Here is a 22,760-nt window from a genome sequence, read left to right on the forward strand (position 1 = left end):
CAAAATTATTGAAGCAAGAGTCATTTATAACATTTAATTTGTTTTATTTGTTTTACTAATTGGTCTTCCTTAGTTTCTTACATTTGTATATTCTTTGTTATATTTGTTCTCTATTGCTATGTAACAGATTACCTCGAATTCAGTAGCTGAAAACAACATGTATTACCTCACAGGGTTTCTGAGGATCAAGAGTCCAGTAATAGCTTAGCCCAGGGATTGTGGCTAAGGGTCTTTACAGTGAAGAGGAAGTCTGGGGCTGCCATGTCTGGAGGAAGGACTAAGACCAGAGTACCTGCTTCAGTGCTTACTAATATGTTCTTGGCAGGAGGCTTCACCCAGTTCTTCACCAACTATCAGAAATTTCAGATACTTACCCTCTTCATAGGGCTACTTACAAGGCTAGTAGGCTTTTCCCAGAGCAAATTATAAAAGAGAAAACAAGATAAGAGGCCACAGCACCTTTTATAACCTAACCTCAAAACATATTCTATTGGTCATACAGACCAACCCATGTATGATGCGGGAGGGAACTATACAGGCTGTGAGTGCCAGAGGAAGGGATTATTAGGCTGGCTCTGTGATAGATATGATTTACCCATAATGGAGACCTGAGGGGGAGAAATATATGCAGTTTACAAAATTTATAATGAAATATATTTTCTTTTAAAAAATATAATGGCAAGATAAGAAAATTATTTGATGTTTTAATGTTCTTGTTACATTATTCATTCTCTTTAACCCCATTATTATCAGAATTTGGTAACCTTACCAGAATTTTGATACTTGGCATAGCATTTGTGATAATTGGCATAGCAATTTTGATAACTGGCATAGCATTAATGCTTTTTTAAACTAAAAAGCATTAATCAAAATGTGTATTGAACAACAAACAGAAGCGCAAAATTACTTTCTTCCTCATGACATCAATCAAATTAAAATTAAAATAAGATGAACAAACTATTCAATCTATTTCTTTTAATACAAGTTATTTCTTAAAACTTCTTGGGATATATGAAAGTGCCTAAAGCATCTGTAGTGTCTGTCAATTATTTGCTTATGTTAAAAGACAAGTAGAAACTGGTTTATAGCAGAGAATATTCATATAGATTAAACATTGAGAAAATATGCATAGGAATTAATATCTAAGATTACTTGTCATTTATAACTCCAAACTCATGTTATCACAAACCAGAATATTCTGTTTCTTTATCAGTGTGGTCAATAAAGCTATGTTTTGACAAAGTCTTCCATCATTGATATAATAATGCACTATTTAAATTTTATTTCTTAAAAGATCTTAACCATTCTGTACATGTTGGGGTCATCCAAAAATGTAGAATCACAGCATTTTAGATCTGGAAAGATCTTTAGATCTTTTTTATGTTAAGAGCATTCTTCTTTTTTGTAAAGGTTGGGAAATATTATAATTGATGGTGCTGCCTTCTCAGTTCCCTGTTTGTCTTTAAAAATCTAACTATAATTAAGGACCTAGTAATACCACAGAGCAGTAAATCATGGTAATTATTCTCTGTATATCATTTCTAGAAAATACCAATATCAGTTGATACACAATGGTTTCAAGTGTTAGAAGAATGGAAATCAAAGACAGACTTGGGGCAGACTGTGTCCTTTTGAGAATCTCCTGTCTTTTCCACACAAGTAGACACACTTGCATTGTGTGGCAATGATCAGTCAGTAGTCTTTCTCTGTATTTAACTTTCTTCTTAAAAATAAACCTGAGATATTTTTTAAATGATCAAGGTGGAACATAGCATTCATTACAAATATAGCACATGCAAACACACAAGAACACACCTCAAACCTAGATTAAAGAGTTTATTTTGCTTAGAATCGGGGTCATATTACAACGTTTAATTCTAAAACAAATGATTTTTTTCTTTCTTTTTGTTTGACTTGTGATAATACAATGTATCACACAGAGCTAATTTTAGAGGAGGATTACCCCAAGCATTAAGCTAATTCCTTTCTCTGACATTAGTCCCAGCTAATTTACACAAGAATTATGGGACTTAGCCAAGAATGAGCCAGCTTTCAGTGACTGAGCTAAATTTTATTTCCTAGGTTTGATTTGCAATATCAAAATTTGATATTTTCCAAGCTCATTGACTGGAATATGCATATTTATGATAGGATAAGTTCTTCAATAAAATCTGATTGGTACTTGGTAATCTTTCCAATATTTTAAATTAATGTTTCGATTCCTTACATGTTACCACTAAACTTTTTAATTTTCTTTAAATCAAGGACTATCTTTGGGCTGGGGTTGTATAGTTCAGTGTAAAGCACTTGCCACTTGCCCAGCATATTTGAGGTCCTACGTTTGAACCTCAGCACCAATAAAAATAAAAAGTTAAAAAATAAATCCTCCATTTTCCCTCTCTACTTTCATGGTAATTTTTCAATTCTTTATCATTTCTGTCAAAGGATTCCACAAATTAATGCTCTAAAATACAGTTATGTGATTTTTTTTTTTTTTTTTTTTTTTGGTACTAGAGTTCAAACCCAGGAGTGCTTTGCTACTGAGCTACACCTCCAGCCCTTTTTATTTTTTTATTTTGAGACAGGATCTCCCAAAGTTGCTCAGGCTGGCCTTGAACTTGAGATTCTCCTGCCATAGCCTCCTGAATCCCTGGGATAACTGCATCCAGCCATTGGCTCCTCTTGTGTTGCTTTATTATATACTTTAGTAAAACCACGTCAACTCCAACCTCCTAGCTCTGACTTTTCAGGAGCACCTATTTTTATTTTTTATTTTATTAGCATCTAATTTTATTTCCTTTTTTGTATAATAACATATTTTAATACAAATTTTATTTCAATAAAATTTCAGTTGTAAGAATATAAAGAAAAATTTGCCAGGCTTCTCAATAACATCTGAATCTGAATAGCTCCCACATAAGATTCACAACAGTTCAATACACTTTTCTGTTTTGTTCACTTTTTTGTTCACTTTTCTGTTTTGAACAGGCCTCCAGCCTGTGAGGTGGATAGGCAATTATTATCCCCATTTCACAGAAGAGAAGACTGTGAGCTCCTTCAGTTTGTGGAGCATGAGCAGAGTCATAGGTGGAAACCGGGGAGGCTTGTGTGCAGTGTACAGCCTTCTGCACAGATCCCTAGATTGTATATCTGTCTCTAAATAGAGCTTTTGTTGTTGTTGTCTCCTGGTGCATAACAAACTACCCCAAAACTGACTTCAAATAATCATTTTGTTATTTCTCGCAAAACTGGGGGTCAATTGGGACTCCTCTGGACCGTTTCTTTGTTGGTCTCATTTGGGTCCTCATGCAGTTTCAGTGTGTGACAGAACTTCATTCTGTTCCCTTACTTGGAAGGCTGGGCTCAGCTGTAACATGGAACATCGTGACCTCTCCTTCACGTGACCTCTTGACATGATCTCTCCATCAGGTTAGCTGTTGTTTCACATGGCAACCCAAGGCTTTCAAAAAGGGCAAAGTGCAAGGTTCCAGGCTGCCTTACAGTTTCCACCCAGAGTGGCTTCAGCCACATGCTGTGGTTGAAGAGCACCACAGAGTCAGATCAGGTTCAGATTGGAAGAAAATACACAGGGAATGAGGAGTGGAAGACCCCACTCAGAGCCATCTTCAGAGACTAGCTACTATAAGTCTAAGTGTTGCTTTTCCTGCACTAAGACCTCAATTCCTCTCTACTCCTTTTTCAGTTCCCTGTGTCTCTGGCGGTTTGCCTAAACCTACAAATATCACCTTCTTATCCGTAAACATGAAGAATGTCCTACAGTGGAATCCGCCAGAAGATCTGCAAGGCATTGAAGTTAAGTACACTGTGCAGTACTTCATGTAAGTTGGTCCTTTTCCTCTGGCTAGTCTTAAACTCAAGACTCAGACTCCTGTTAATTGTACAAAGATAAACAATCTGTGATATTAGTTTTTTGGAAAAGATAAGTTTTTGATATTCCATGGTTTCATGATATGTTTTGCTATATTAAATTAGAAAGTAGTTGTTTTACAGAGACAGAAGCATTGGATGCTCAGGAAAGGGGGATTTATTTAAACGCAGAAAATGAGTTGGTCAAATACAATTCTCTGGCAAAGCAAGCAAGGCAGTAGCTCATCTCTGAAATTTATAAAGGTATTGGAATGATAGACTTAGACTTAATGAAATTTAGACTTAGACTTAATGAAACTAAGTCCAAATTCTGTGCAATCAGCTACTGATATTAAACATAGTGGTAAGTAGATAATTTTTCTTTCCACCTCTACTTTAAAACTCATTGCAAATGCAAAAGAATGCACAACAGAAAGGCACCTGCATCTTCATCGTGCGTGACAGTGGAAATGGCCACAACCCGAGGCCACAAACCATAAAGTTACTACTTTAGTCAAACCTTATGAATGGTAGAATCTAATTTCTGTTTGTCTGTTAAATATCTAATCATCCTTCTGTTTATATGTAGCCCAACTAGATGTCCAGAATCATGTACACCAAATGCCTTAGGATAATGGTTTTCTGGGTGATTTATTCCTCTCTTGATTATACTTTTCTGATTTTTTTGATCATTTGAATTTTTTTAATGTGTCACATTTACAAAAAGAAGTCATTTTCATCTTTGAAAAAAAAAAATATTCTGACCACCAAAATCAGTTAAAGACTTCAGCAGGTATTCACATTGACTTCATTTATCTAGAATCCCAATATCTACCTCATTTATCTAGAATCCAAGTCTTAGTCTGTGGAATGTTTAGTTTCATTCTCTGGAGTATTAGGAAAGAGGAAGAGACGTCAACTTCACAAAGAGAAATAGCTCGTGAGCATGCTCTTGCTTTTTTTTCCATTAGGTGGAGCAAAGAGCTTGCTCTGTCTCTTATATTTTTATGTGTTTCAAAGAGAGGACTTTAAAAATAGGCAGGCTAATTACTGCTCTTATGGGAGCAGATAATTTAGATTGTGAAACTTTTAAGAAGACTTAAATAGAAGCTTGCCGGTTCAGAGTTCTGACATGCCCATGCAGGTGGAAGATGGACAGGAATACTGAGTAGATTTTTCACTACTGGGAATACAGAGCTGATACAGAATCAGTCTCCAGTTCATGGCCAGGCTATGAACCTACCTGGGTAACCTTCAGTAGGTTACTTCCTTTGATACTTTTGAGTGAACTTTGTTTATAAGGTAAAATGTTAACAAAAATACAAACAATATCCACCAAAAGAATTGAATGCTGAAAATAGAGTGTCACACTAAAATCACAAAATTTGACATCAGGGAAAAGTGGTTCAAATCTCAGATGTTCCTTTTAATTAGTCGTGTGAACTTAAACAGATCCCTTAATCTAATCTTGCTGAGTTTCAATTTCTTTACCTGTAAAGTGGCATAAAACTAATCACGCCTGCCTCTTAAGGTTGTTACTATGATTCAAAGAGATGAAGTCTTCGAATGCTGAGCATGAGTCTGAGCACAGACGAGGCTCTTGGTGGATGCTTCTAGTTATTACTAAAAACAGTCTGAAAACACTAAGGGCTCCCATGACTTTTTACCATGGATAAATGTCATTACTAGAATATTTGTTGAATAATTAATTTTACATCTTTCATTGAGAATCCAGTGAAGCATATTTTCAGAATCTGTCATGGGAAGGTATCCTACCCTTGGCAGAGTGAAGAGCTGCAGGAGAGAGGGTTGAATAGGCAAAGCCAATATTTTTCAAACCTCAAGTCAAAACCCTTTAGTGGGTCAAGAAATCAATTTTGGGCCACATAACTAGCATTACATGTAATGGAAGAGAACGAAATGGGGTGATGTGGTGGCATGGGATGGAAAAGAATTTGAATGCATGGTATGTAGTGCAGTTTTGGTATTATCCTATAAAACTTTCATTTTCATATGTCAGATATGTATGCTTTATGATCTGGATCACAGTGTCAAATATATCTTTTGAAAGTGGATCATAGTCAAAAATGTTTGAGAGTCCCTAGGCAGTTTTGATCACTTAGATGGAGAAGTTGGCTCATAAGATCTGACAGTATTTCTAATACCTTTTGGCAGGTATGGTACTCATGAAGTGAGAAATGTTGGCTTTCAGAAATCTGTTGCCACATTCTGAAAAGGAAAGGCATCCTTAAGCCTTGGCAATACTTGATAAAGTTGCCAGATCCTCCTTATCAAGACACGCTCTTACCTTGACTTTTGTGATAGCTGTCTTTCCTCCTCCCTCTTTAACTATTATATCCAATTTGATTTTGTATCCACCCTTCAAATCTCTATGCTCCTCAAGTTTTCCACTAGACTATGCTTTGCATTCATGGATGAGTTCATTCGCGCCTACTCCCTCAATGAGCAGATGTATGCCATTAACTCCAAATCCTCTACCTCCCTCTACACCTCTCTCCTGAACCACATTGCCTCCCTGGCATCTGCACTTAGATAGCTCTTACATAATTGAAGCTCAACGGGTCAACACTGAACTCACTATCTTTCCCTCTTTCTAGCCCTGCCATCCCCATTTCCCAACCCTGCCCTTTTTTAATGTTCCTTGTCATGGTTAATGTTACCACTATTCCATCCATCCCATCTTTGATCTCACATGCACTCAATCACCAAGTCCTGTCTCCTCTTATTTCTTGCTGTCATGTCCTCACTCATTCCATGGTCACCATCTTGTCCAAGGCATCTGCGTCTTCCACCTCGATGACTGCAGTATCCCCTCAAAAAATGCTCCCAGGATGCCACTCCTAACCCATTACATTCTCCACACCACAAAGCAGAGTTGCTTTCTAAACCATGCCTCTCTCCTGTCCTCACCTTTAATCTCTTTAGTAGCCTCCCATGCATCCCTATACTGGTTCATCACATTTTACTTAAACCCTTTATACTTCAGTCTCTCCCACCCAAAAAGTGCTAAAAATATTTCCCCTACCCAATTTTTATGAATGTTGTGTATTTTTAATAAAGGAAAAGAAAACCAAAATGAACAATCCTAGTCAGTATCATCATCACCATCATCATCATCATTATTGAAAATTCAGTTTTTGGTACACACTTCAAGCTAGTGAGTTTTCACCAACACTCTGGATGACTAAAAGATTTTTAAATTTTATGAGAATGTCATGGTAATTTTTCTTCCAAGAAAAAAAAATGACTAACTTTTCTTAAAATAACCCATCAAACTAACCTCATCTACAGAGTGGACTAAAACCTTAGATAATAACTAGAAGAATTGATCACATAATATGTAAGTTTTACTGTAGGTGAAGAATAAAAATAAAATACATGCTTTCAAAATGTACTATCCACATTATAATTCACAGAAAAGAAAGGTGATTACAGAAACTCTGACTCATGTTCCTGACAGCTAATGAAAAAATTGCCAGCAGCAAAAGTGGATTCTTTTTTATCTCAATGACAGGCACTTTTGTTTATCTGAAGAGAAGGTCTTCCATTCAATTTTATATAATGGCTGTTCTTTTTTTTTTCTTTTGTAATTGTAAAACATAGAGGGTACCTCATTATTAATTCATAGTTTCCCTCTTAGCAGATATGGGCAAAAGAAATGGCTGAATAAATCCGAATGTAGAAATATCAATAGAACCTACTGTGATCTTTCCGCTGAAACTTCTGACTATGAACACCAATACTATGCCAAAGTTAAGGCCATTTGGGAAACAAATTGTTCTAAATGGACTGAAACTGGACGATTCTATCCTTTTTTAGAAAGTAAGTAATGCAATCATTGGTCAGACATGCATTAATATCCCATTATTCTGCCCTCCTGGTTTGACTTCTCAGCCCCATAGACAATCTTACCACAGAGAAAAGGGCTCATTGGTTCTGTCTGCCCTGGCAGGTTGAGTCACCAGGCCAAGGTATTTACCTGGCCAAACCAAAATTAAGGCAGGTGCTAATAATATTGAATTTGATTTTGTTTTGTCATTTGGTGGAAGCTATAAAATTTGAGAAACAACCAACAGATTTTTTTTTTTTCTTTTTGAACCAGGGATTGAACTCAGGGGCACTCAACCACTGATCCACTTCCCCAGCACTCTTTAATATTTTATTTAGAGACAGGGTCTTCCTGAGTTGCTTAGTGCATTGCCTTTACTGAGGCTGGCTTTGAATTCTCCATCCTCCTGCCTCAGACTCTTGAGCTGCTGGAATTACAGGCATGCACCACCGCACCTGGCCAACAGAGTCTTTTTAATGTTGTAAATTAATGCGATCTAGGAGATTGTCCTTTTTGTCCTGATCACTCAACTAAGTCTCTCCTTGTCATAAACTTGGTAGTGTGGTGACGTCACTTCAAGGAGTGACTCAGAATTAAGGCAACATCTTCTTGGTATTTGCTTTTATAGTTTGCTTTCTTGTGATCTGTGGCTGACTCAGCCGTGAAGAACTAACATGGGGCCACCATGATGAATCCTGCAAGGTCTCCTGAGGCTCCCAGAGCTGGTGCCATTCCCAGTGCTCTGCAAATCAGAGGTTGGCAAACTACAGCCCTCAGGCCAGATCCAGCTCCATCTTTCTATTCTTCTCCAGGTGCTAAGAATGGTGCTTATATTTTTAAATAGTTTTTTTAAAAAATCTAAAGAAATCCAGAAGACAGGATGAGGTAGTCCATACCTGGAATCCCAGTAACTTGGGAGGATGAGGCAGGAGGATTTCAAGTAGAAGGCCAGCCTCTGTGACTTAGCAAGGCCCTGTCTCAAAATAATAAATAAAAAGAGCTGGGGATGTGGCTCAGTGGTAGAGTATCGCTGGGTTCAATCCCCAGTACTGGGGAAAAAAATCAAAAGAAGAATATTTTGTGACACAAACCATGTTCATTTGTTTATATAGTTATCTCTAACTACTTTTGTGCTAGAGTAGAATTGTTGCAACAGAAGCCTATGGCCCACAGGGTCTTAAGTGTTTCCTTTCTGGACCTTTTTGATGAAAGCTCACTGATCTCTGAGATCATTCTAATTGTTATCTCTGATTTTTCCACTTATTGAATCATATTAATATTATTTATCACCACTTTTCAAATCACAGCGATGTTGCAAACACTTTTGGTTCTATTTACCATCACCAAGTACTGTTTATCCCGTGCCTAGGAACTAAGTATATAGTGTGCCCCAAATTTGCTGTTTGAATTTTGTGTCAAGGTGTGTGAAATGACTGTTTCAAGATCTGGTGTACCTGGAGCCCAACTTAGAACGTTTTGTGGCATCTCTTATAGTAGGCATTTTAGGTCTTTGATGAAAGTAGGATTATATTATAGCTTTAACAATAAGGTGATTTTTTTTTTTTACATAATACCCTTCCTACTCCCCTTTAAGCACAAATTGGCCCACCAGAGGTTGCTCTGACCACTGACGAAAAGTCCATGTCTATTGTCCTGACGGCTCCAGAGAAGTGGAAGAGAAATCCAGAAGACAGAACAGTTTCCATGCAACAAATATACTCCAATCTGAAGTACAACGTGTCCGTGTATAACACCAAATCAAAAAGAATGGTAAGCCTGAAATGGAATGGGGCACATACTCCACGTACCACTTTCTGTCACTCAAGTGGAACAAGCAGCTCTAATCCTTTCTCTCTGTGTGAGAATAAGGGAAACGCGCTCTTTAAGAGATGTCCCGGGGGCACGGTGGCACACACTTGTCATTTCAGCTGCTTGGGAGCCTGAAGCAGGAGGATCACAAGTTCAAAGCCAGCCTCAGCAATTTAACAAGGCCCTAAGCAACTCTGAGATCTTGTCTCTAAATAAAATATAAAAAGGGCTTGGGATGTGGCTCAGTAGTTAAGCGCCCCGGGGTTCAATCCCCAGTACCCAAAAGAAAAAGATGTGTTATAAGAGAGATAGCTGAAGCTCATTTGTAGAAAATTTACAGAGCTGAGCTAAGATGCTTCTCCTCGAAGCTCTATTAACAGTGCCTGATGCTATTGTTGGAGTATAGAGCAATTGTGTGCTTCCCTTGATGAAGAGCCTTTATTTGCATGTCACCTATCAGTCACTCTAAGGATTGAAAAAAAAAAAAAGTCAGCAAGAACACAGGACAAAGATGAGTAAGAAATTCACAGCCCTATGTTATTACTTAGAATTGTTCCTAGAATTGGTCCAGTTCCTAACCATGCTTTGCTGAGCTATAAACAAACAAACAAACAAATAAATAAAAGGATATTTTGAAATTCTTCCTGAAAAAGTAAAAACTTGTAGTGATACTCATGGATCAAATGACAGCTCAGTCTTCTATTTCCTTCTGGAGTTGTCTGGTCGTCCCAGAATCTTTGACTTTAACTGCTGTTTGCAATTCCCTGTCCTAGTGGTCCCAGTGTGTCACCAACCACACGCTGGTGCTCAGCTGGTTGGAGCCGAACACTCTGTACTGTGTCCACGTGGAATCCTTTGTCCCAGGGCCCCCTCGCCGCATGCGACCTTCTCAGAAGCAGTGTCTCAGTACTTTGGAAGGTAAGCTTCAAAAAAAAAAAAAAAATCTCAGCTAATTTGAGGAAGGAGATCTGATAAGGCTAGAAGGAAGTATAGCAGTTTGAACAAGATTCATTTTTTTTTAAACCTTGAAGACAGTTTATTTAAAGCAGTTTATGTTCACTAATTCTAATACAAAATGAAATAAGGTTACATTTCACTTTGTCCTTTATTTTATTACTTTTTGTTCAGGAAAGGATTGATAGTGATTTAAAGTATATGTACTAGAATAAGGTAATATAAATTAAAGGTAAACAAACCAAAAAGAAAAATGGGCAAGTTAATAGAAATTGATCCATGAAAGAAGCCAATCTAGAAAAGCAGTGTAAGAGGATCTCTACGGTTGCCACTAGTAATCTTTAAATTGTTTCCAAGTTTTTCAGCAGACCAGATAGAAAGAGACACATAACCAGTTGCACAATCACTATCCACGGGACTCCAATTAAACCAGTTGCTTAATAACAATCTAGTTTTTCCTGATACTAACATTGAATAGTTCTTCCTTAAATAAATAAATAAATAAATTGAATTTAAAAACAGAGTATTTGGTAATGAATAATGCCCTCAAGAGCAGTTATCCTTCCTCTTCTACTGTTACTGTTAGACTAAAAAGGCTTTGAAACATCAAATCATAAATTCTTTGCAGCCTAGGGAAGATAAGAGCCACCAAATAAAAACTGAGGAGAGACATGGGAAGAAGGGATGCATTCACAACTGTGGGCAAATGGGACGGCTGACTGCTATTTCAAGCTCTTATGACTAAGATATTTATTAACTGGTTCCAGGTGATATAATCATTAATCCTAACTAACAGCTAGAAGACTTTGTTCTGCAAATTAATTGGAGATGATCAATTATCAGGTTTTCTTGATTTGAGTTTAGACAAGATGCTGACGAATCCATGCCCAAGAAAGGCAGGTTGAGGCAAAGGCAGAAACTTCTATCACCTGAAATGAATTAAACTGCCTGAGACTCAGCCTTCAAGCTTGCCAATGTTAAGGAATGTTGTCACCACCTAGGAGCCCTAAGCACAGGATTCAGGGTCCACTGCCAACAACCCTCCCTGGTCACACAGCTTGCTGTCTTAGGAAACAACCTTAAGAATGTTCACACACATCCTTTTTCTTCTTTAAAGTCATAATCACTCTGATCAATAGAAGTTCAAGAGTCTTAGAAGTTCAATAGAAGTCTTCAAGAGCATCAGATAATTTTATTGCAAGAGACAAAGCATTGTCCTGAAAAATTCTTTAAAAACAGAATTGTTCTTGCTCTGCCTTGGGAATTCAAATTACAGGCTTCTCATGTTGTGCTCCAATACCACTTAGCTGCATGAGGGGATGGAATCAGCAAATCAGTAATTACTCCCCTGGTGTTAGAGTTGGCTTCTCTCTCTCTCCTTTGTCTCTTTCTCACATTTTCTGAGTCGGTCTGCTGAGGAGCTCTGGTTAAAGGTATTTGCTCCTATTAGTAGATTTGGTGTTCTGAGCATGGCATTTCTTTAATCTTTCTGCTCCCAGGTTGACAAACCTGAATAAATCCTAAAGCTGCATGGAATGCCTCTTTATGCATAATTCTTCACTTCTCCCTTCCAACAAACACACTTTGCTCAAAGGCTTGATTCTATTGCCAGCCATGAATAGGATTCCAGAGCCCCCATTTTCCTCTCCCCCTCCCTCTCATCATCCAAGATGAAACTGTCCTGAGGAAAAAGGGGGACTATTGCGAAGATATATGGAAATCCAAAGAAAAACATCATTGTTGAATTCCTGTATTTCTCATACCTTTTTCTTTACAATGAAGAGTCCCTTGCAATATTATAATTAAAACTAAAATGCCCAGCAAGCAAAGAGCAAAACAAAGCAGATTGAAGAAATCATTTTTGTATTTGGAAAAAGTGCTGTGTTTACTCACAGCTTGATCAGTGCCAAATGGGGGAATGAATTTCCAGTGGAAATCATTTACTCAGTTGGCAGAACCAACGCAACTAAAGCACAGATTAAATTAAACACTTCCCGGTGAGCAGATGGAGCCCACTTTCTCACCAGTGTAGAAAAAGGAATAAAATAATGGGGCATTTCTGATTCTGAACTTCCCCATCATCTCAACTGTTAGATCACTGGAGATAATTTTCCAAAGCACCACTTTCTTAAAAATCACTATTACCTCTTTGGGAGTAATTCTTTGAAAAATATGTCTGCTCTCCACAATCTCCCAATCCCTAAAATGCAGATGCAGGTGATCAGGTTCATTGAGGCACATGTGCTAGTATACACAAATACCCTCAGTCATTGTTGTCATGACTCCTCTTAATTAGGACAGGCTCAATCAAGGACCTAGGGGTTATATTAAGAAGATAGAGCTGACCTGAAGCCTAAAGTGGGAACAGGTGGTATTCGGACACATGTACCAACTGCATCACAGCCTTGGCATGTTACTGTGTGGACCTGAAGATAAGCATGCTCTTCTGGAACTGAACCAGTAGAAGAGGCTGAGCTCCACCCCATACTGGACTTTTCCCACCGGCTATTGTTGACCACTCACACTCTCCAAGACACACCTGTTTGCTGTCTGTAACTGGATAGTTAGCTGGATAGTTACTTTGTTGCTTTCTCTTAGACCCAGGAATCAAAAGCATTCAACATTCTAGAATATTAGACTAGAATGCTCCCATGACACTCATACTGATTTTATTACTGTGTAAGGAATACTTTAGAACTTTTGCCATTTATGCTAAATTTGTGTCCTTTTTCTACATCTGTTTTAGTCAGAATTTTTCTAAAAAAAAAAACCAATATGATAGATAATAAAAGAAAAGAAAGAGATTGATATTGAGGAGTCAACTCAATCAATTATATATGCTGGCTAGTCTAAAATCTGTAGGGCAGGTGGCAGGCTAGAGACCCAGGGGAGAGCTGATGTGCTGTTTGTGTCCAAAGGCAGTCTGCTCACAGAATTCCCTTTTCTTCCAGGGTCATCAGGTTTGATTTGTTTTGTTTTGCTTGTTTTAACTAAGGGCTTCAACTGATTGGATGAGACCCATCCACATTATAAGGGATAATTTGTGCAAAATCTACCAATTAAAATGTTAATCTCATCTAAAAACTGCCTTCAGAGAAATGTCTAGGATAATGTTTTGCCACATATCTGGGTACTATGGTCTAGCCACATGGATGCATAAAATAACCATCCCAACTTTCAACTCACAGTCTGATCAATGGTGGGCCAGGGCTGCGTTTCTTAAAGTTCTTTGCCAGTTTTTCATTCCTCTGAGACTTTTGCTCATCCTAAGCCTATAGCACTGAAAAGGAGTTGCTGCTATTCCCAGAGCTCCTGCTTGGCCACCTTCCCACACACGAGTGCCCAAGCTCCGACCCTACCCAGAAAGTCTGACCTACCAAGTGCAAGATAGTTTTGTTAGACACCTACGTGGCCATGTCGTACATTCATGTCCTCTACTGAATATGTGGAAACGATTGAGCCGGATGAGTGGCATGGGAAAGTGGGGCAGCTTCATGGGATCTTTGCAAGAGTTTTGCCATGAGGTTTACTGTAAGTTACCGGCAGTAAGATACACTGCCCCTCAAATGTGCAACCCAGCATAAATCTCAGAGCCAGATGTAAGGTGTTAGAGTGTCCACTGATGTCAATGTTAACATTTCCTTACTATAAAAATGTAAGATGAGTCTAGATGATTCCTTCTGATTATTTATTGTTGGGAGATTGAGAATTCTGAGGCCCTTTGTATCATTTATCTAGAGCTTCTCAATGTAAAGGTGAGAAAACTGAGTCCCTGAATGTAAATGATTTGCTCAAAGCATCTCAACGTGGCCTGCGTTTTCTCATCATATGAAATCACAACTATCCAATCCTTACCTACCTCCTCTCTTTTGTAAACAGATCCATCATCAGCATTGAAAGTTAAAATCATCTTCTGGTATGTTTTGCCCATATCTGTAATCATGTTTCTTTTTTCTGTGATTGGCTACTCCATCTACCGATATATCCACGTTGGCAAAGAGAAGCACCCAGCAAATCTGGTGAGTGCTTGGCATACCATGCTCCAGGACAGAAATGGAAGCGCTAGTACAGATATAGTTCCTCTAAGGGCAGAATGGATTTGAAGTTAAAGAGTTTATGAGTTAAAAAGCACTTTTTACACTGGATTAGCTCATGAACATAACCAAAAATAAAGATTTCTTCACTTTGAAAAGATTTTATATTTAACGACTGGATTAGACAAAGTCCTGGGATGCACAGAAAAAATTAAATTATGATCCCTGTCCTCCTCGAGGTTCCAGTCTAATCAGGCTAGAATATAATACATGAAGTTTAGGGTGAAATCAGGCCATAGAGACTCTGGAGGTACAGGGAGGCCCCCCAATCCTACATATGGGGCCAGTTCTCCCGTCAGAGCTTGGGTATGCAGGGGAAGTTTGGACATTTAGTGTAAGCAGAAGAGACAGCAGAGGAAAAGGGGGGAAGGGACAGATGTGTGGGAAACCACGCCATATTGCTGAACCATAAGGTTCCTGATAAGAGGCTAGACTGAAGAGCTGGGGTCGGGCCTGGTAACGGGGAAATTGGGATGATATTCTAAAGAGCCTGAGCTTTATTCTGTTGGCAGAGAGTCCAAACAAAGAAAGTGGGACGTGGAGCTACTGATTAAAAGATGGAATGGAAAAACACTTAGGAGCAATATGGCCAGGTCTTGATCACTGAAGGCCGGGAGAAGCAAGCAGGAGCAAGAAGGAATAAGCCCAATGTCCCCAGACTGTCTGCAGAAAGGTTCCCAAGGCCTGAGCAGCATTTGTTTCACATTAGAATTTATTTCCTTGGGAATTAGTAAAGGATGTGTTCCAACGTATGTGTACACAGCAAGAATACCTGTTCCTGTTAGTTGCATTTGTAGACTTTTCTGCTATTCTGCTGGCATTTAGGTTTCAGAGTTACTTCTTCAGGGAAGACCTTTCCTGGGAGGAGAATTCACAGGAGAATTGATGATGATGTGATGACCATGATTTTTTTTTTTTTTGAATACTGAATATTTTGTAAAAGCCTGAGGCTAAATAAAGGTCCTTTTTTCTAATATTAAATGAAATCATGTCTTGGGGTGATAATGAGAGTCATGACCTAACTTATCAACAACTGGTGCTTTCATAGGTAACAGATGCCTTCCACATACCCCACCAAAATTTTAATCTCAAATGACCTTCCCTGACACAATTTAGAGGTTCTCTATCTACCATAAACTGGCAGGTCAATTTCCCTTTTTGGTCTTATTCTACCATGATTCATGAATGGCGAGGAGGTGGGGGGGGGGGGGCCAGTGAGAAAAACCATTTCTACTCACATTCTTACATCCGTTCTACATCCAACATACCTTTCCACATGCCATGGCACCCTAGAGGACCCCCACTTATTAGCAAATACATGGCATACCATAAATACCAAAGCAATTATACAAACGCTCTCAATCTTTACCACTTTTAATGAGGCAGAGATTCTAATTTTGCAGAATTAAAAAGTTCAAGAAATTCATCAACTCCCCTGCAATCCCTCCACCTGTTAGAGGAGGGGACAGCCACACCCTGTGCCTCAGATTGGGTAAACGCCTACCTGCAAATGACAGTTCCTTCCATACATATTTTGTGTGTCTTGGGTCTCTTGGCTCCCAGAAAATGAGATTTTCTGTATATTCTGAGCATGACTTCCATGAGCTGGTGAGCGTAGGTTTTTCAAACTATCTGAAGATACTATAAATTCTAGTTAACAGCTGTTTTTAATGTTTCTTCTAAGGTGAAAACCATTCTCTTCTCTCTTTATAGATTTTGATTTATGGAAATGAATTTGACAAAAGGTTCTTTGTGCCTGCTGAAAAAATCATGATTAACTTTATCACCCTCAGTCTTTTGGATGATTCTAAAATTCCCCAGAAGGATATGAGTTTACCGGAGAGAAGTAGCGACGGATCCAACCTTAATGATGCTGAGTCCCTCGGGGACCCAGAGCCCCATCCAGAGGAAGTGGAGACCATACACCTAGGGTATGCTTCCCATTTGATGGAAATTTTCTGTGATTCCGAGGAGAACACCAAAGAAACTTCTCTAACCCAGCAAGAGTCGCCCAGCAGAACAATCCCCGCAGGTAAAGCAGTTGTCGAATATGAGTATGACGTAACAACTGGTGTCTGCAGGGGGCCTGAAGATGAAGAGCTCTGTGTGCAGGAAGAGGTGTCCACGCAAGGAAAATTAGTTGAGCAACCAGCAGCTTTGGCCAACTTGGGCCCACAAACGTTACTGGGTTCCTATACCCCTCAGCTCAGCGACTTGCTTCACCTGGAACTCCAGCAAACAGGCTCAGAAGAGGGGCTAGAGGAGGAGCCATCCACAACACTGGTCGATTGGGACCCTCAGACGGGCAGGCTGTGTATACCTTCATTATCTACCTTGGACCAGGACTCCCAGGGCTGTGAGCATCCTGAGCTTGACCAGCTCTCAGAGGAGGGCCTTTTGTCTAGACTTTATGAGAAACAGGCACCAGGCCAGCCACCAGAAGAGAATGAAAACTATCTCAAGCAATTGATGGAGGAATGGGGATTGTATGTACAAATGGAAAACTAACCCAAGACTTCCCTACCATGACTCAGTGCAAGCAAACGAGGGACCCAACAATGAAGAACCTGGACTACAAGTAGTGTATTCAGATTCATCAGGGTCAGCAAGAATGAGTTATTTCTTCTTCCTGTTCTCCTTTGCACTTGTTTGGTCCTGCCTCCTGTGGGTGTCTGCACACATGTGGGTCTCTTGCATGTGCCCCTGGGGTACAGGAACTGGCCACTGCTCTAGGCAGAGTGAGCATTCAGTGAATGTTTTCCATGTTGGGTGCAGAACTTATTCAGGAGGGTGCACTGAGGCCCCTTTGTGTATTAGGTTCTAACAAGCATGCTTCTCCAGTTTTCTTCTGGGCATTTACCACGTGCATGTAATGCTATAAAGATAGTTCATAAAGGCCATTCATGTTACAATGCTACTTTTCTAGAACACTTTGATTTTGAGGATGAGATACTTGAAAAATATGCAAAAAAAAAAAAAATAGGTCAGTGGTACGTAAGTTGGTCACATGTTAAAGACCAACCCACTCTTCATTCATAATAATCCAGGCTTAGAGGGAGTAATCTGGCACAAACCTCCATGATGTTACTTGCTTTTGTCTACCCTAAGAGGTGATACCCTAAGTTCTGGAGCATGAACATAAATGATTATTCTTTTGTAGCAGAAAAATTCCCCTTCAGTCATTCAGTAGGGGCTTTTTGTTGTCCCTCAAAACTAACCCAAACAAAATTGCCACATTTTATAATAGATTATTACATTTATTTCTGGAAATGTGTTGTTAAAAAGATATTTACATAATCTGTAAACCAGACGCTGGAGTACTATGTTACGCTTTTATGTCAAGTATTTTCAAGTGTCTGGCAGACTCTTTGGAGTATGTGTGAGTGAGTATCCTCTGTCTGCATAATATTAAAATCAGTAAATAAACGCAGGTCATAAGAAAAGATCATTTAATGAACTTGGAAAGGAGAGTTTATTAACATTTGACATAATTTACTGTGGGAACTAAAATGTACCGTGAAATAACACCTTCCTGGTTAAATTCCAGTAACTATCTCCATGTCCTTTTCCAATTGTTTAGACAATTCTACAGTCATACTGCAGTAAAATGTGACAGAATTTATAAAGTGGAAATATAAAATTATTGGTATTTAGTTGTTTGAGATCTGTGTAAACAGCAATTACATATGGCCTACCTTAATATATATTTGTTTTAATCATGAACTCATAATTCACTGATGCTCTTTCAGGAAAACAGATACTATCCATATTTCCTCATTATGTTTTTAACAAAGGCAGACAACACTGGTAGGAGAGATGGATTTGGGGGTCATGGTCTTTTGTGATTGTCCACAAATCCAAACAGTTTATGATCTAATGGTTTAATTTACAGCATAATTATATTAACCAGAGTGTTCTGTTCTAACTATATTTGTAGAAATGATTCTGTTGTTTTGAAGAGCAAAATTTCAACATGAACTATAAAAAAAGTTCAGGAGTACAAGAGAATGAGTTGTTATTAAGGTAAAAAAAAAAGTAACTGATAATAGTTTGGCGTGTTCATTTCATTGACAAAATATTTACTGAGCATCAACTATATCTTTCCATACCCTCATCTGTGAAATAAAAATAACAACCTCCTTTGAGTTGCTTTGAAAAGAGACTATAGAAGCCACTTACAGCAGTGCCTGGCACATAAAGATACTCTGTAAGCGTTTGTTATCATCACTATTCACTGCCAGATCATACGCTTTGTACTGGAAAGAGAAGCCATTTAGACATAAGACTATTTTGATTCAAAAGCAGACCTTGCCTCACTTTATTTTTCTGACCTGACAGTACTGTAGTATTTTGCTTCCTGCTCTATGCCTTTAGATTCAAATCCCTCAGGGGTTAAACCACATTTTCTGGCTTTGGAAAAGGGAATCTAATTCTGAGTTGCTTTTCCATCTCTTGTCATTCTAGGCATGCCAGAAGTACTGAGCTTTTCTCTAATTTTGCTGCTTCAGTACTTTACAACATACATGTATACACAGGTGGTCCCTGGCTTGATGATGGTTCAACTTGATGATTTTTCAGCTTTTCCGTGGTGCAAAAGCCATACACATTCCGAAGAAACCTTACTTCAAATTTTGCATTTTGATCTTTTCCTGGGCTAGCGATATGGGTTATGATCCTCTCTCTGCATCACAGGCTCTGGCAGCAAGCCACAGCTGCAAGTCAGCTATGTGATCACAGAGGCAACAAGGGACGCTGTGGTGGCCTGCCTCATTCTATGTGTAGGTTACCATGAAATGGGTGAGTGTCCCCCAAAGTCCACAGGTTAAAAGCTTGTTGTACAGGGTGGCACTGTTAGGAGGTAGGAGGTTCTTAGCTCATTGGGGATGTGCCTTGAAGGACCTGGCTTGTGTTGGGAACACTGGTCCCACATACACTCCCATCAGGATGTACCATCCCTGCCAGAGGCCCAAATCCACCCAATCTTGGGCTTAAGTCTCCAGAATTGTGAGCCAGAATAAGCCTCTCTTTACTTCATAAGAAGCCTGTGTATTTTGTTATAGTGATATGAAGCTGACTGACACAATTTATTAAATGCATTTTTTACTTATATGTTCAACTTATAACAAGTATATCCGAATATAACTCCATCATTAGTTGAGGCACCTCTGTATGCTCAAACTCGAGTACATGATAGATATTTCTTTGGGGGAAAGGTTACATCTTCTCAGATGTAGACAGCTGTCATGCATCCTGTCTTCTGTGGCCAGACGTCTCTCTCCACCGCCTCTGGGACCTCATAAGATTCCATCTCTAGGCCTGAGGTTCAAGTGGAGTTGTGATGTTGAAGTGTCAGGGTCTTTGACAAGTCAAGTATACTCATCCTACCTCTAGGCATCCTTCAGTTCTAGAGCTTTACATGGTCCTTCCACATCAGATTAATTTTCCTTGTGACAACATGTCTTAGTGACTATTTCCATACCCTATAAATCCTAAACAACTAGGAAACAAAACTGAGTGTCATAAGGGTAGAAAGAAAGGAAAGTGAGCTTGTCACCTCAGGCTGTAAAATGAGAAAGATCTAGTGCCCTGGGCTGAGCTCAGCTCCAAAAAAATCAGTACAGCAAGGAAAAACTATTTGTACAGCCCAGAGCACAAGCCTGCCCAGGGTGATGAATCTAATGAGAACATTAAACAGAGGACTTGATCATCATGGATGGGTGCACCTGGGTCATAAATCAAATTCCTTCTGGCCCACACATTACCACCCCCACATCTTGCAGATGAGTTTAGGCTAAATTAACCTAGAATTGTTTTTCTTGATTTTCTTTTTGTTCCCCACGTTGCATCAACCATAAATCTTCCATCTACATATTTTTTCAAAGACTGCTCAAAAACATGTGCCTATAGTTTTAAAATAAATAATGCTATGGCTGTGGGTATTTTAATAGTAGTTTTTATTTTTTATTATTGAAGATGTATATTCTAGGGACTGGGGATGTGGCTCAAGTGTATCGAGCTCACCTGGTATGTACACAGCACTGGCTTCGATCCTCAGCACCACATACTAATAAAGATGTTGTGTCCGCCAAAAACTAAAAAATAAATATTAAAAAATCATCTCTCTCTCTCTTTAAAAAAAGATGTATATTCTATATTCTAAAATTTATATGTATAATATATGCATGTTATACACATATTTGTTTATATGTTAGAATAACAAGAAATAAGTGGAGAAGAAAAGGAAAATTATCTATAATATTTCCAATTTTGTCTCTCCTGGAACATTTGGCAGTGTCCGGAGACATTTCTTTTTTGTTATTGTTGCTGTTTTGTGTTGTTTTGTCCCCCACTATATTGCCTGGGCTAGTATCAAACTTGTGAGTTCAAGTGATCCTCTCGCCCCAACCTCCCAAGTAGTTGGGACTGCAGGTGCATCCCCCCAAAACACAAGTCTTGGAGACATATTTTATTGTCATGGCTCAGAGGGAAAGTGTAGCTTCTAATGGGGAGAGGCTGAGAATGTTACTGAATATCATACAATATACAGAACAGCCCTTCTGCTCTGTGTGATCAAGAATTATGTGGCCCAAAATGTCAATAGCACCTAGGTGAATAAACCCTAGTTTAGAACTTTTCAGACACTTCTTGTTGCATTGCATATATTTTCCATAAAAGGAGGATCATATTGAACTCTTTTATAGCTTATTCCTTTCATTCAAAAATACTTAACCATCTTAACTCTAGATTAAAGTTTATAATGCACTAATCTTGTTCAAACTTGAACTTTTGAAGCAGCACATTAGGAATGATTTTCTCTAAACATAATGCTCTTAGAATTTTTTTACTGAAACAGTGACCACACATTGGCGCTATTAAGACTCCTTTACAGATACTATAGGGATTCATCTTGACATGACTGTAGCCATCTTGAGTCCTAACTGCCGTGATGACCCTACTAGGTTTTCCCACATAGTTTTCCAGCATACTATAAATAAGCCAAAGCATTAGAGTGGTCTGTGGAGCTTGGAGGAAGTCACTTTCATCTCAACCACATTCTGGTTCAAATTGTGGGGATCCCCTGGTCTTGCTGCCACCTGGGACTTCATTTCTGTCAATAAGATGCCAATAAATTGCACTCTGAACAATCCTGGCTCTGTCTGCCTCTTCCTCCAGTTTCATTGTACCTTGGGGCCAGTTCTCATGCACGGGGCCTGGGTTGTTCCAGAACAGATAGTATGAGTCTGTTAAAGATAACTAAAACTTGGGCTGGGTATATAGCTCAGTTGGTAGAGTGCTTACCTCGTATGCACAAGGCCCTGGGTTCAATGCCCAGCACCACAAAAAACTTTCAAAAACATTATTTCCTGAAAATCACTATATGCAGGACTTCAGACCCTCGTTGACAGAGGCTTTGCAGCCCAGTCCTGTTACCATTTCAGCAAGACCCATGTTTTTCCTGGCTCCTTGCCTGTGGCAGCTGCAAGATTTTAATCCTACTTTGCTAATTTTAATCTTTAACAAGTTTGCCAACTGGTTTTCATGCTCGTAAAGATGCCAGGTTAAGTTTGTGCCTGCATTGCTACACACAATCTCCCTTTAGGGCGGGATGTGAGCTGGTATGTGATGTGACTTGGTAGCTTTATGTTAATATTTGTGTTGGTGGATTGAGGTTCCTTCTGTCCCAAGGAACTGGATCTAGGGCTCTTTGCTACATCTGGAAACATATGAGGCACTTTCTGCCTTACCCTGCCCAGCAAATTTCCTTTCATTTCTCAATCTGTCATTCTCTGGATTAAGTAGTACTTGGAGGCTTCCCACCAACCCAGAAGATGGACATATGGCCCATGTTTACATTTTCATGCTCTGGCCACAGAGACAGATGAACACTGATGGGGAAAACACCATCATCCATTTGTGTCCCTGGAATTGATTTCTATGGGACATAAAAATAAGACTCTGCTCTTACAGGTCTCATACAGTTAAGATAATTCACATATTATTCTTTCTTCTCATACAAGTACATTCTTCCCCATCCTGAAATTGATTGAAAATGTAGAAACTTCAGGGTATTTGATACAATGGGGAAAACATGATAAAAATTTTATTCCCAACCCCCATAAAAAGAGGTATAGGGTCTTGGGTTGTTCTCTTAAATTTATTGACATTTTTGCTTTTAAAATAATTTG

At 38.9% G+C, this 22,760-nt stretch overlaps 1 protein-coding gene across 3 annotated transcripts; it reads left to right on the forward strand.

The window, feature by feature from the left end:
* Positions 1-3,690: 3,690 nt before the first annotated feature.
* Il20ra (interleukin 20 receptor subunit alpha) lies at positions 3,691-17,082 on the forward strand. 3 transcript variants are annotated; one of them, XM_076859695.1, is made up of 6 exons: positions 3,691-3,839; positions 7,532-7,710; positions 9,312-9,487; positions 10,300-10,444; positions 14,360-14,499; positions 16,288-17,082. In XM_076859695.1, the coding sequence occupies exons 1-6, from the start codon at positions 3,763-3,765 to the stop codon at positions 17,080-17,082; spliced, it is 1,512 nt and encodes a 503-aa protein (XP_076715810.1). In that variant the 5' UTR covers positions 3,691-3,762. The 3 variants fall into 3 exon arrangements, with proteins under 3 accessions (XP_076715810.1, XP_076715808.1, XP_076715809.1); XM_076859693.1 differs by lacking the exon at positions 7,532-7,710 and having other exon boundaries at positions 3,770-3,839; XM_076859694.1 differs by lacking the exon at positions 7,532-7,710 and having other exon boundaries at positions 3,770-3,837; positions 9,376-9,487.
* Positions 17,083-22,760: the final 5,678 nt, after the last annotated feature.

Source organism: Callospermophilus lateralis, chromosome 6 (assembly GCF_048772815.1).
Source record: "Callospermophilus lateralis isolate mCalLat2 chromosome 6, mCalLat2.hap1, whole genome shotgun sequence".
NCBI classification, from domain to species: Eukaryota; Metazoa; Chordata; class Mammalia; order Rodentia; family Sciuridae; genus Callospermophilus; species Callospermophilus lateralis.

Excerpts from the sequence above, each read along its gene's own strand:
- Il20ra (XM_076859695.1), top strand. The coding sequence starts at position 3,763 with ATGAAGAATGTCCTACAGTGGAATCCGCCAGAAGATCTGCAAGGCATT. Across the intron at positions 3,840-7,531 it reads TACACTGTGCAGTACTTCAT|ATATGGGCAAAAGAAATGGC; the intron begins GTAAGTTGGTCC and ends CCCTCTTAGCAG. Across the intron at positions 7,711-9,311 it reads ATTCTATCCTTTTTTAGAAA|CACAAATTGGCCCACCAGAG; the intron begins GTAAGTAATGCA and ends CTCCCCTTTAAG.